The 15,433-nt window shown below is 33.1% G+C and overlaps 1 protein-coding gene across 1 annotated transcript; it reads right to left on the bottom strand.

Annotated features, from left to right (window-relative positions):
* Positions 1-1,572: 1,572 nt before the first annotated feature.
* LOC146528214 (uncharacterized) lies at positions 1,573-14,398 on the bottom strand. The gene is made up of 15 exons (XM_085202616.1): positions 14,215-14,398; positions 13,951-14,134; positions 12,211-12,373; positions 9,390-9,479; positions 8,670-8,846; positions 8,226-8,461; positions 7,708-7,921; positions 7,298-7,306; positions 4,865-5,148; positions 4,295-4,426; positions 3,517-3,613; positions 2,902-3,069; positions 2,591-2,691; positions 2,008-2,072; positions 1,573-1,769 (listed from the first exon to the last, which is right to left on the bottom strand). The coding sequence occupies exons 1-15, from the start codon at positions 14,325-14,327 to the stop codon at positions 1,604-1,606; spliced, it is 2,199 nt and encodes a 732-aa protein (XP_085058742.1). The 5' UTR covers positions 14,328-14,398; the 3' UTR covers positions 1,573-1,603.
* Between the last annotated feature and the right edge of the window lie 1,035 nt (positions 14,399-15,433).

Raw genomic sequence — 15,433 nt, 5'->3', positions numbered from 1 at the left:
AATTTCTTTAAACCTAGTGTTTTTACCTAGGTTCCCTCTGCCTCTGCTATGTGCGGGATACAGAGTCAAGATAAATAAAACTAGGATTCTCGTTTTCAGGGCCTTTGCAGGATTTTCGCTTCCCCATTTTCGCTTCGATCGCTTTATTGATTTTTATGAATGAAACTATGTAGGTACATACATTTTTTCACGATACTTAACGATAAATAAGATATTTTTGATTTCATGCTGCTATATTAAATTAGTCACACAATACTTTTATGTTTATAGAAAGATAATATTATGTACCTACGTGCTTAAAGAAACAAAAATATTGAAAATCTTACGGGATTGATAAGTGAAAGTCTCCACAAACATCAAATGTATTGTAATCTGAAATGATCATCAAAAAATGTATACAAGTAGGTAAGATATAGACAAGGTGTGGCGTTGACTTCCGTCACACAACACGCAATATTTACCACAATTTACGAAAATCACAAAACAAACTGATACAAGGTTGTCTCTGTCAAGTTATAAAAAAATAATAACTGAATAAAAGAAACCAGTCGTGGCGCAAAGACATAAGCGAGCGGATGTAAACTTGACTGGTTCTGGGTTCGCTTCTCACTCGGGGAAACGAATTATTTAATGGCTGTAGTAACGAGGCAAACCGTGGCGTTGAGTTCCACCATTCAATACACTATGCCTATAGAATTTGGCGATAAGTGAGGAAAGGAAATATCTTAATGGGAATAGTGCTTAATACTAGGTTCCCTCTGCCTTGCCTGATAAATGAAGGATACAGCGTGAAGGAAAATTGTATGTATTATTTATATAGTCACCTACACTTATTAAAGGCACAAGAAACCATTTTTCCAACGTATATCCCATATTTTATACCACTTACAAAATAGGAATTTAATTATTGTATTTAATTACCACAGCCAATAAAACTGTTTTAATTACATAATAAACACTTTAGTGCTAATACTATTACTTTTAGTTTTTGTTTCTAAGTATATTTTCAGCTGTATCTCTTAAGATAAAAAATATTTTAATTCAAATACCAATTGCCTATTACCGAGGCCAGCCGTGGCGCAGATGCACCAAGTGTGACTGTAAACGCAACTGGTTGTGGGTTCGATTGCCACAAGAGGAAATGAAATATTTATTTAAATTTATATTTCCTGGCAGCGCCTTTGAGTACCGCCACTCATCGTGGCCTAACACTAGGCGTGACGTTACTTATTCGACTGGCATTATAGAACATTTTTCTCTCTTACTCTCTATTTACACTCATTTTGATTTTGTTTTTTAATAAAAAGAAATTTAAAATCGGACATATTTTATTATTATACATATTTATGCACTTCCGGTGTGATAGCCATGATTTCTCCACTCTCTTCGTAAATGTATAAATGTCAACTTTTCCCCAAAAAAAACAAATAAATAGCGAGTGTGTTACATATAGACATCTTTCAATTTATAATTATTTTATTTATCTTTTAACAAGAACAGATATAAAAACATTCCATTGATAGTAATCGAGTAGTGTTGTCTAATGATGTGAAGTATAATAAAAAACGTACCAACAAAAAAAATGTTTATTATATAATACATATTAATGCACTTCCGGTGTGATAGTGATCGTTTTCTTCACTCTCCCCCTCGCTATTTCCATTGACAGTGGCCCGCTAGTTTTCTCTAGTGACGTGTATATATCTGTTGCATTGTTTACAGGAACCCCGTTAATACTTATCACTATGTCGCCTGGTTGAAGACCGCCGCTAGTAAAAACAGTGTATTATTAGATAATTATATATAAGCGCAACGGTTTGAGTTCCAATTCCCACTCAGGCTAATATAATATTCCGATAAATTGAGAACCTCCTCTTTTTGAAAGTCAGTTAAAAAGTGATTCTTTTGCACATCATTACAAACACATTGCATTACAAACATCCTCAAAACTTTTCACATTTTTAATATTAGTAGAATATATTAAAATAATGAAAAAAATATAGTTACTTGTACGCCGGTGAACCCACTATGACTTTCCATACTAAAATACCGTGTTCTATATCTGTAGGCATCTGGAAAATTAAAATTTTCTTTTTAGTTTCACGCTTGTATCCTGTATATATAACAGGTTAGGTAGAAGGAGCCTAGTGTTAAGACATTCTGTTCGCCATTTTCTACCAATTTTTTTTTTGGATAATTCTTGTGGAGTGGCAAAAATCAACACCGCGCTTGTATTGTTACCAGAGCAAAAAGAAGAAAAGTGTTTAGAGTTAAACGCTGTGCCACCGCGCCTAGATTATATTAAATATTTTCATGTTTTCTTTTCATTCTATCTGTAATTAGTTGAGGTCGTGGCGCAGGAACACAAGTGTGCCTGTTATTTTCTTTATATCGCTCTGGTAACGAGCCAAAGTGCGGCGTTAGGTTTCGCGACTCAACATGCAATGACTCCAAAAATCGGCGAAAAGTAAAGAACAGTCTTATTGGGAATGGAGTATCTAGGTTCTCAGAATCCCTTTACCTACACTGCTATATGCGGGATAGAGCATGAAGCTATAAAAAAAACTATCTGTATGTTCGTATTACTCACCTCTGGATTTCTCATTCTTAACTCCATAAGAATATTAGGTGTAAGTGACAACATTGTTATACCTAAATATCTTTTTGATACTAGTGGAGGCTTACTTTTACCTTAAAAGAAAAATATATTTTTAATTATATTAATTACTTTGAATTAGACATCTGTTTCAAATATGTTTAACATGTTAAGGCATTGCATATGTACATCTTAAACACCAAACAGATGAACTGATTTATTTCTTTTTGTTTGAGAGGGAACCAAGTTCTTAACCATGATGAAAGAAAAAAGGTTGGTGTCTAGTTATCAATGATTATACTTACGTTTAGCCAAAAACTCCTTAACATAATCGATGGGTATCGCAAACGATATGCCAGAGGTCACTTTCATACTGTTAATGCCTATCGCCTCGCCGTCCAAGTTGACGAGAGGCCCGCCGCTGTTGCCAAATGTAATTGGCGCGTCTGTCTGTATGTACATCATGTCTCTGCCTGATAAAGGAGAAGAAGATAATTTCATATATACTTTAATATAATGAAGAACTTTAAAGTGCTTAAATGTACTAATAGGTACATTCTATCTAAATAGATATTCTTAATAGACTTATTGATGTTGTTAGCATCTATTATGTTATAAATAAGTGTAACCGTGAGTATAAGAATTTCGACGCAGCTCGATAAAATTAAGAACGTATGGCTGGATGGAAGACAAGAGGCGCGGGATCGAGTTTTGCTACCTGTCCTGTTAAAATTTTATATTAAAAAAAACATGTTTCTTTCATAAATGTGGAATAACACTTTAAAACTGACTTTCATTTTGTTCCATATTTAGAAAATTAAAACTACGTGCAGTTGGCGCGGTATATGCCTCAATGCACAAATAATAAAAACTTATTTACTTTTGTAATCATTTCAATTATTATTTCATTTCTTACTTACCTCTTAAGCCTAACTCCTCGCTGGCCCTCTGCGTTGAACTTACAACTCCAGCCGTCACTGTATTACTTAAAGCCAATGGACTCCCCATTGCTACTACCTGGAAAAGATATTGATCTATAAAAGACACAGCTTCTATCAAGGAGATATATTTAAAAAATGTTCATCTACCCGCACTAATAGAAGCCGGTCCGTGGTGAACAGAATGCTTTAATACCCGGCTCTGGTTATCCTGCTTTGCAAGAAAAGAAAAAGCAGCTTTTTTATATAAATCTTTTTTTTTAGCAACTTTTAGCAACTCCAGAATTCGGTGGAAAGTGGGGAACAGAGTGTCTTAACAGTAGGTTACCTCTGCCTATCCTGCTGTGTGCCGGATACTATGTGAAGCTGATTAAAAGTAAATATTTTAAATAAAATGTTTCATTAAAATTAAGTATAAATCTCTAATATTTTGAAAATAAAAAAAGATGTTCTACAGATGTATTAACTTTTGAAAGTTGTATGGAGTATTTTTGAATTTTGAAGTCAGTGAGACTCGTCAACTGAGTATGAGTTGTGATAAGCATATAAGAAATTTGATATAGCTTGTTGAGAATGTATTTCTACTGGTTACAATGCTTGTATGGTTTACAAGATTTTAAATTATTCTCATTTCCCTGCCCTTGAAGACAATATTAAACGTCTCTAAAAAGTGATAAAAGCGATATATCACTAGGCCCTCTGCATACCCTACTATATGCAAAACACAGTAGCTAAAGAATAAAACATTAAAAATACAAACCCACTCGCCAGGTCTTATATCAGAGGATGATCCCAATTTCATAGTTGGTAGATTCTTTACGGGTATTCTAAGTGTTGCTAAATCTGATTTTAGATCTACATCTTCTACGAAACCAGTATGAGTTGAACCATCCTAGAAAATTAAAAAGAAAGAAAATAAAAAAATGAATTCAGCTTCATTTGTATCCCGCACACTGCAGGGTAGGCAGAGGGTTGTGTTTTCAATTCTGGTAGGAATTTTGGAAAAAGTGTGCCTTAGCAATTGCCTGAATCTATCTCTATATAGTGGTAGACACAGGATTAAGGTGTGATGGAAAAATATGTAATTAAAAACCCACCAGTGTTACTTGTAGAATTAAAATAATTTAATTTTAACTGTCTAGTTAATGGAGTTTAGAATTAATTTCTACTATCAAATTTGGCTTGACCTTAATAATATTATTAAAAGATTAAAATAATATTTATTACATACACGACTTTTAATTTAAAAAAACATATATAAAAGTCTTTAATAAGCAGCTTAAAGGAAAATGATGTAATCATAACACAACATTAAAAAATACAAACATACCATAAGCTTTACAGTCACTATCGCATTGGGCTTATTAACAACAACATGAGCATTAGTCAGAATGAGCCCATCCTCCTTTACTATGAAACCTGAACCATTAGACAGAGTGATTGGCTTTCCAGTATACAAATCAAGTCTTTTGCCATCATTTATTTCTATATAAACCACCGAAGGCGCTGAAACTGCTACAACGTCGGCTATAAAATTATATTTATCTCTTCTACCATTTAAAGTAATAGCAGAAGCGGCGGATACTCTCTCTTTAAAACTAAAATAGGTTATAACTCCAGTTGCCGTAGCCGCCAAAATTCCGCTATAGAAATATTTTCTATTAAAATTATCACTAGTATGTTGTTTATAAGTGTTATAAGTACGTGATAAACAGCCGTAATTTATATTTTTTATATGTTTTATATTATTATTTAACAAGCGGGTGACGGTCCGTGTAACTGACATTTTTGATTGTGACAAGTTGACAAGTGACAATGACGTTGACAGAATGGAATGTAAACAAAAACTGATGTTGACGTTTGCGGTTGCATTGTCAAAATTTGACACTCAGATCAAAATGACTATGGATATAGTAGGCACGTCCGAAACGCCCTAATCGTAAAATGCAAGGAATATGTACTGGTAAAATGGTAATGGTATACTAAAATAAAATAAAGTTAATTTTTATATACATTGTGTTCGTGATTGAAAAATTAATTTGTCATAGTTGCAATTACACTACAGGCATCCCTCGTATAACACGGTTAAATCGTACCGTGCTATATCGAAACCGTGTTATACGAAACCAGGTATACCTTACTGTACACCGTATAGTATCGAGACCTAGTCTTGTGTTATATCGAAACCGTGTTATACGAAACTTTGAAATCATATAAATAAAGGCAATGTGTACCGTGTTATATCGAAACTAAATCTTAAGGTGTAAAATTTTATGATCGCTGAAATTTCGTGCCAAATACTACACAAATGAAAAAGGAAGTTACCTTGAAGTTTTTATTAAGAAAAATAAATTAAATTCAATTTTATGATGAAATACAAAAATTAAAAAATACAACAAAAAATATATTCAAAGACTAATAAAAATAATTACATAATATAAAACAAGTAGAAACAGCTTATTGTACGGAAAAAAAGTTCAAATTTAAAATGCATATTTTTCAAAATCGTGTTATATTAGTCTCAATTCTTGTATCGTGTAATAACGAAACCGTGTTTTACAAGTACCGTGTTATACGAGGGACGCCTGTACACTACTTCTAGTGTCATGTCATCATGTAGGGCGCTACATCTGTAGGATGTAAGACAAAGTGGCCTAAATGAACTGGGCACTAGAAATAATACCGTATAAACCTTTTAGATTTTATTTTGACTTTGGTTCTGGTTTCAGTTTAAATTTACAATTTAATTTTTAAGATAATTCTCACTTTTCTATATAATTTTCATTCTAGGGTTTTACGTCTGCATTGATAAAAATTATTATTTATTAAATTATTATTCTTATGAAATTTATTATTATACAACATGGTAATAATAAAATACTTTATCTATTAAGAAACACTTTTATTATTGTTGAAAACCATATAATAAACAGGAAAAATAATTGTAAGGATTAAAAAATAACATTTGCTGTTATAACTAATATTAAAATGATATGTGCTGTATACGTCATGTGAACTGTTTTGCTTATTTTTTTTCTTACATTCTAAGAAACTTAATTAATATACATAATATGTATAAAAAATAGTGATTAAAACAAATATTAGGAACTATAACTATATTTGTATGCTTAGAAAAAATATAATATATTGTGGCTATTCATATTTGTGGCTGATTTGTTTAAGCCTCAAAATGGAAACATGTTAAATAATAAAATCTATTATAATGTTATTATTTAACATGTTTGTATTTAATTGAAATTTAAATAAGATTTTGTATATTTTTCTACATAATAATTCTAAATGTAAATTAGCGTTTTTACATTTATATTTAAATATTACAATTAATATATGGTTTAATTAATATATAGGTATATATATAAATAAAAGAAGATATATATTTTATCTCAGATACAGATCAAACATTATATCAGATCATTCCCATTCTTATGACTAGTTTGTTGTTTGTTGTGACTAAACTGTTCTTTTTTGGTATTTAAATAGAAAACACTCATATTTTACCACAATTTTTAACGTTCAACCTTAAATATTATTCTTTTTTTAGAAGTTTTTTTTTCTAGTTTTGTTTCATAGAGACAAAACGAGAGTGAAAGTAACAATTTACTTGTTTTAATGCTAAGTTCAGATGCGATGTTCAGAATTTTGCAAAAACCTTTCTTACCATTTTTGAATCTATAACAAAATATTTATAATATATATAATAGTTTGATACAAAAATGTAAATATTCTTTTAGCTGCTAATTACAAGCCAAAGCTAAGCTTAATCTTACTAGTAAAAATGTTAAAAGAAACCTTACAAGTTATTTGGCAACTATTTAAAAATAACTACTATACTATACAACTTTACCACTATATATTAACCAACTAAAAAAATACCATTTCATTGATAGCGGGTGAAATACAACATCTTACTAATATTTAATTTGAAAGTTTATGAGGATATTTGTTCTATTTTCATGCAAAAACTATTGAACAAATTTAGATGAAACTATTTAGTAATATAGCTTTTACAACAAAATAACACAGGCTACAATTTACGTAAAGATTTTTTATAATTTAGCTTTATATAACAATAACTTTAAGCGCGCGAAACTGCGCTTTGGTCGCTAGTATTACATAGATTTAAATATTAGGCTTAATTAAAATACCAATTGCTACAGCCACAGTTAGTTACGCCATTTTCAATTTTACCATTATGTTTACCATTAACCTTACCATTTATATTTATATCTGGACTGTATTTGTAGAAAACATCGCAAAACGCAGAATCGTCTCGTGGTAAATTATAATTTACATGTTTTGCTGCTAACCAAGCGGCGCCCATTGCGCTTGACACTCTTAAGCGTACTAGTTCTAGGTTTTTATTTACCTGTAAATAGAAATTTGAATTTTATTCTCTTTTAAATTGACGCTGTATCCTGCATGTAACAGGGTATGCAAGAAAGGAATTTAGTGTTAAGATACTCCGCTCTCCACTTTCCGCTGAATTTTCGAGGCATTGCGTGTTGAGTAGCAGAACTCAACGCCTTACTTTGTCACGTTACCAGAGCGAGAAAAGAAAATATTAAATATGTCGTCGAATCCACTACCGTCGAATTTACAGGTTTGGTTTAATTTATTTTCTCGAGCGGGAATCAAACCCAATATCATCTTAATTAACAAAAAATACTTACCCGTCTCTCATTCAATTGACTCAAAACACCGGGTTTCATCACCTCCCAGCTCTTCCAAACGGAGCCTACACATACCACCCTAACCCATGATTTTAGTGACTGGTCACTACTTTGGTCACTAAGTCTTTTGGATAGTGCTGATACATGGGCAGCGAGTGATGCACCCGCTTCAGAGAATAAATGTTGGGCTAGAGGGTCGTTTTGGAAGGCTAATTTTGATAGTTTTGCAGTTAGACCTGAAAATTTTTAAATTTAGATTAGATTTGTATGACACATGATTCATTGTAAATATCCTATGTAATGTTTCTTTCTGACTCTTCACATCAAACGATTAAACGACATGTATTATACTTAATCTTATTTAAAAATATAAAATTTGAACCATTAGTTCCTGAGATTAGTGCACTAAATCAAACGAAATCTTCACATAAAAAAGTTACATACCAGCGAAATGCGATTTATCAAAGTGTTTATATGCGTGTGATAACAAATCTGCTCGACTGTTAGCTTTGAAATGTTCCCTTATTATTTGCCATACTTTTTCTGTAGGATGGGGGGATGGGTGGAGGCCGTCTTCGTCGTCAAATATTGTTTTTACTGCTTTGTAGGCTATCCAATAGGCTGGAATTTTTGTCATAAATATTTTATAAGTTTAAATTATTTTTTTAGCGTCACGATCTATGCCGCATATAAGGTGAGTAGAGGTAATCTAGTGCGTAGACATTGCGCGTTGTTGAGTGGCGGAACAAAATATTAAATAATTCACTCCTCCGAGTAAGAATCGAACCCTCAAGCGTCCCGTTTTCCACGATGGCCTCAAAGTGATTATATTGTTTTGTATTTATTTAATCAGCTTCACGCCGTATCCCCGACACAGCAGGGTAGGCAGAAGGAACCTAGTATTAAGACACTCCGTTCCCCACTTTCTGTCGAATTCTGGAGGCACTGTGTGTTGAGGGGCAGAACTCAACGTCGCGCTTTGCCTCGACACCAGAGCAAAGAAATGGAAATATAAATTTAAATAAATCATCTTCTCGAGTGGGGATCGAACCCCATCGATTCTCACTAGAGTGAATTAATTATATTCTTTTCTTCACTCTGGTTTCAACTTGCCAAAACAAAGAATAAAGCGTGAAGTTTAAAAAAACAAATTTAATTACTCACCGCCACCTTCATCACCTAAAAGGTAACCCCACCCTCCACAACCATATTGTTGACCATCCGGTGTCCTTAGAAGTGCATTTGATCCTGTACCTGTAACGAATATTTAAAAATTAATCTTCTTATTAGTTCTATACAAAATATTATAAAGCTGGAGACTTCGGCGGAAAGTCAAGTGTCTTAATGGAAATGAGTGTTTTAATACCAGGTTTTCTCTGCTTACTAATATTTGTGGGATGCATACAGCATATAGATATACAGCATGAAGCTTAAAATAACATTAAAAAGTAAAGCTAATAAAAGTAGTTCTTTGAACCTCTAAGAATATGTATACAAACTTTCATGATAATAGGTTGAGTATTGTTTTCGTGAAAACGTAACAAATAAACATACCTACATTCACATTTATAATATTAGGATGATTATATGTTATTTTTTATAAATATACCATTATACCACATACAGACGGGGTCGTACCAGTTATACATAAATTCATTATAGCAAGGTATAATTGTTGGTTGAAAACCTACTCTCACGTTATGTCTACTACAAATAACAGTTTATTTAAAAAAAAAATCAACTAATCTAATTCGCCACTCAATGATAAATAAAATGTGGAATAGCTAGTTAATCAATCAAAGAAAGTCATAAATTATATCAACGATGATAAATTAATCGCTGGTAATTACTGATAACGACACAGACGAGTACAGCCGACTTTGACAGCTTATCAGATCACCTGTAAACTATAACTATATATGTAAGTATATATGCGTCCCCGGAGAATAAAATGGTAATCGCAAAATCACAACTTTTCAGGAAAAATAAAAATAATGTTTTTTTTAATCGATTATTCGAAAAATAATAGTCTTATAATGAAGCTCCTCTGAAACTTAAGTATAGGTAGTAGTAATAACTAGTATTCGGTGGACCCCACCGCATACTAGATATTTAATAAATAAAATAATACGAAAAAAACTTCATTAATTCACTAAAGTTAACTTACCATTTCCTTCTCAGAAATGCCAAGCACATTGTTACATTATACATATATTTTTTTATTAATGTCATTTCAAATTTTTATTTTCATTAGTGTGTGGAGTACATTAAGGCTTGAATATAATTTAGTAATCTGCATTGCATTTTATTTCTCATAATAATATCATTTTAAAAACAATATCTATAACCACATTGAAAAGTGAATTTTCAGCCAATTCAACAAAGCAGTTATTTACAGCAATTTTGTCAAACAAAATTCTAAATAACTTTTTTATTAAAACAAACACTAAATATTAAGGGTAGATAGCCAGAATACAATATTGAAAACTGCAATTAAGTCGGTTAACGCGATTCTGAGATAAGCGTGAACATACACACAAACTGCCAAAAATTTAAAATCATTGTTGTTCATTTTATTACGTTACTAAAGGCTACTAATAACATTTTTACTAATAATATAGCTACCATATATGAGAGCAGTCGTAGCAGGCGCAGGGGCACAGTATGCATGTAAACACGACTGGTTCGATCCCCACTCGAGGAAATGAAATATTTATTTAAATTTATATTTTAATTTCTTCGGTCTGGTGTTGAAACAAAGCGCGGCGTTGAGTTCCGCCACTCAATACGCAGTGCCTCCAAAAGTCGGTGGAAAGTGGGGAACGGAGTGTTATTACACTAGGTTCCCTCTGCCTGCTGTGTGTGGGATACAGTGTGAACCTGATTGATTGATGGATTATAGATATAGATGAATGCTAGAGCCGCGAAACAACTAATTTATTTTTTTAGGTAGGTAGATTACTAATGATGTCGACATCTCTATAACGATGCGCAGGCGCATCGAAATTAAATTTCAATGACAAAAAACCGGAAACCAATAATTTATATAAAATATGTATTACTCAACATCGGCACAGCAAAGTTAGAGCGGATTTATATAACTCATACTTTATTATACTATCAAACTATTTTTTTTATATTTCAAGAATAACAGTCGAAGGAAGGAAATATTTAACATTTTCATCCTTCTCTGGCAAACCGCGGCGCTGAGTTCCGCCACTCAACACGCAACGAACCAAACCTGCCGAAAATTCGGCGGGAAGTGAGGAGGAACACTAGGTCCGCATGTTCCCTTTGGCTGCCCTACGATGTGCAGGATACATTATGAAAGATTGAAAGCTAAAAAAAAACTTTACAAGTAAGTCACTTTTCTACAAAATGTTAAATTCATGTCAACTACCTTTTCCCATTTAAAAAAACCTAACCAAGCAAAACCACAACAAAAACACTAGTCTAAATAACAATACTGTGCACAGTATCCCCGATGCTGATATAATGAGGCATTGAGCTTCAAAAAGGTTATCGCAAGGTTATCTCACGTCCTATATTGCATACATAGAATGAGGACGCCCCTATTAAAACGTGTTGTTCCTTGAAAAATGTAAAAAAAAACATTTATTTAGACTTTTGTAAGCTTCACGATGTATGTTAATGTTTAATTCTATCGCATTTTAAGCGGTAGAATTAAACATCTCATTTTGCGTTGTCCAGGACAAACAATGTAAACAACCCTTTCCCCGAGTGGGAATCAAACCCACAAACGTTGCCTTTACAGTCAGAATCCGTGTTAATTTAATCTAAATCCAAATTAATTTAATCTAAATATCTTTCTACAAAGATCTATAAGAATATTTGTTTTTTTTATAATACAATGACTTAAAGTTAGTGACTCTGTACAAACAAAACATTTTGTATAGTTAACGAGGGCTGAAAGAAACCTAGTGTTGAGACACCGTTCACCACTTCCTTCTTAATTTCATGTTACCTGCAATGAGCACCATGCCGCCATCAGGAGCTCCAGTAAATAAAGAACCTGCTGTATCCGATCCCACGTATATTGCGTTCGCGCATTTCTCATCTAATTGTTTCACTTTGGCCGCTAGGTCTGCGTTGCTGCTGTCTTGTTCACATCCTGACAGCGTTAAGCCCTGTAAAGTCCAAAACCACTTATGTTCAAAATGTGAGTTCTATCCCCACCAAGGGGAACGATTGTAATTAATATATTTTTAATTCGCCGTTGTGGTAGACGAGGCGGTCGGTGGGGAGCGGAGTGTAGTAGCACTGGGTTTCCTCTGCCTACCTTGTTATATGCGGGAAAAGGCAGGAAGCTGCTTATTTTGCGAAGGAACTGCTTGTAAAATTTTTCAATGAGAATGTCCTTGCAGTTAATCAATCGCTAAAAATAACAACAACTTGATCTCAATTGACCAATTATATTAATTTTGTATTTGTGTTTGTAAGGAAGGTTTATTGGCTTGAATTTTTTTTTAGCTAGCTATATAACAAGGAAGGCACACACAGGGGGATCCTAGTGTTAAAAAAAATGTTTCGTTGTTTTCAATTAATTTTGGAGAAATTATTAGGCATAATTAATTCTCCGTAGTAGGAACCGGAAAGAAGCCGCAACCGTCGCGTTTACTGCCGACGCTGTCCCACTGCGCCACGACACACGATCACATCACGGTCCCCAAGTCAAATCTTGCAAGAGTTTATTTTGAACCATTGCTTGTCCGTGAATCCAAGTTAATACAATATTACCAGGATAAGGAGATTTAAAATAATTTTAAACTAACTTTATACCAACTAATAAGCTCCCCTGAGCAATCCTAAACAATCAATCACTTCCAAACTGTCAAAAGTAATTTCAATTTAATTAGTTCATTACTCCGATACAATGTTATGTCGTGACTTTAATACAATTTTCTCGTTCAAGTTACAATTTGCACGCAACGCTTGTTATAGAAAGTTTAGTGACCTCGTTTTTAAGTACTTTTATTTTCAACGATTATCTACATTTACATATGTATGTACTATGTATATCCCATCAAAAATATACATGTAAAACGTCGTCGTCGTCGTCGTAAAAGTAGACGTCGGCGTCATGCTAGACTACATCTACACTACAATATCTATATGGGCGCCGAGTTCTGTGTTCACTTGGGTTAAAAGTTAAGCTAAATTTCATTCGACATTTTTTTACGTATAGGCTTCATTATATTTTCAAGTTATACTTGAAGACTATATTAAGTTGATAATAAGTCTAAGGTAATAAAAAATAGCCAAGTCAATAGAGAATTCGGCGGTAAGTGGCGACCGGAGGTGTCATAACACTAAATTCCCAAGTTCCCCCTACCTACCCCATGTGGTATACAGCGAATATATGAAGCTAAAAAAAGTAGTAGATATATATTACATAATATATTTATTACGCAGTAAGTAGGTACGTACTTATATTATTTCTTACGAGCAACCATTACGAATATGTAATTAATTACTGTCGTTTAAAATAAATGACTGTAATCTGTACCTTTTTTAAAAGTTAAATAAAGTTAATCGCGTAAAATATTACCATGAGACATTTAGATACATGAAAGTTTCATTTTATACACAATCGTAGCGCAGTTAAAAAGTGTCTATTTATATACAAATGGTTTTAGGTTCTATCAATTCTACAAGCATCAATAGACGTACTAACAGATACTAAAAGTTGATAAAAACTACTCACCAAAGAATTCAAAGGCTGGCCCAAAGGTATACCAGCATCCTGCTTAGCGAGCTGAACCATGTTGATCACTCTTTTAGCGCACTCGTCTATGCCCAACACCCAGTGATTTGTACCTGGACCCCTCGCGCTGCCGACCACACGTCCTTCCTCATTGCATATGACGAGGTTTGAATGTGTTGCACCACTGAAATTATTAATTATTTTTTAAGTTTGTTGACTATTATTTTTAATTTTGTTTACTGTTTTGTATTTTTTGTATTATACAGGTAGGAATCCGGATACGAGGCTGTCGTGGCGTAGGGGCTTTGTGTGTAATGATGATGTACATGTAAATACGATTGTTGTGGATTCGATTCCCACTCGAGGAAATTAAACATTCATTGTTAAATCGAACCCACAACTTATCGCATTTACAATCGCACGCTAGTGCCTCACATTAACTTTTACATATTATATAGTAATAAATTAGGTTAATCACTTTGAACACTGCATGTATGCAATAACAACTGATAACACAGTAATTGATAACCGATAATACTGTTATCAAAATCATGAACTTGGCCTTCTTGTTTACTACTTTCTCACGTCACGAGGTTTTATTAATTTAGAAATACGGCTATATATAATAAAAAACATCACAAGCATTTTTTTCTTTGTAAGAGCGTGCCATGCCAAAAAAATTAACAACAAAAAACTACGCACAAAACAAATTATTGACAAACCGCAATGTCTCTAAAAATGGATGAAAACACTAAGCCCTAAGTTCTCTCTGTCAATCCCGCTAAGCGGTAAAAAGCGTGAAACAGTTACAGCTACACACTAACTAGCAAAACACGCCTACCCAACTGACATTTAATACAAAAACCAGTTATTGCCGTATTCGAAGTCTGTCCTTACGCCAACACGTGGTATAAAGAATGCGGGTTGCACGATCACTGCACTACGGGAAATGACCTTAAGACACACCCACTTTGAAAGGTGATTTGTAAATAACGTGATAGTACAGTTGTGTTTATTATTATACTTCTTTCTTTAGGGGGACCTATTGTTAAGTCGGACGGAATGAAAACTTTCCGCCCAATTTTCGATATATTGTATGAAGCGCAGCGGAACTCAACACCGTCTCCGTGTTATATGTGTGAAGCTCGGAATAATAATTAATAGGTATGTATTTTATTTAATAAATCATATATTACGTCAAAATAAGATGGAATTTTTGTTACAATCGAAATATCACACGAGCCACTCATACTTCTTATCAAGGTAACAAAATGCATATAAATATAGACAAGCCGGTATTATACAAACAGGTATTGTAGATAAACTAACTTATAATTTATTATATGTAAACTATAGCTATCGTATACAAAATATTTATCAAAAGATAAAAGTTAAAAGACAGTCGCAATTAGATTGTGAGTTAAAATCCTAGCTAGTGTCATGTTTTTTAGCTTCATGGTAGCAAAGGTAACCCGGGAACCTA

Source organism: Heliconius melpomene, chromosome 19 (assembly GCF_056956725.1).
Source record: "Heliconius melpomene rosina isolate 202511_hmr_F chromosome 19, ASM5695672v1, whole genome shotgun sequence".
NCBI classification, from domain to species: Eukaryota; Metazoa; Arthropoda; class Insecta; order Lepidoptera; family Nymphalidae; genus Heliconius; species Heliconius melpomene.
The sequence above is the reverse complement of the archived record's forward strand: the minus strand, read 5'-3'. Positions and strand labels throughout refer to the sequence as shown.

Excerpts from the sequence above, each read along its gene's own strand:
- LOC146528214 (XM_085202616.1), bottom strand. The coding sequence starts at position 14,327 with ATGTTTAATTTCCTCGAGTGGGAATCGAATCCACAACAATCGTATTTA. Across the intron at positions 9,480-12,210 it reads CGGCATGGTGCTCATTGCAG|GTACAGGATCAAATGCACTT; the intron begins GTAACATGAAAT and ends TATTCGTTACAG. Across the intron at positions 2,692-2,901 it reads TAAGGAGTTTTTGGCTAAAC|GTAAAAGTAAGCCTCCACTA; the intron begins GTAAGTATAATC and ends TTTTCTTTTAAG.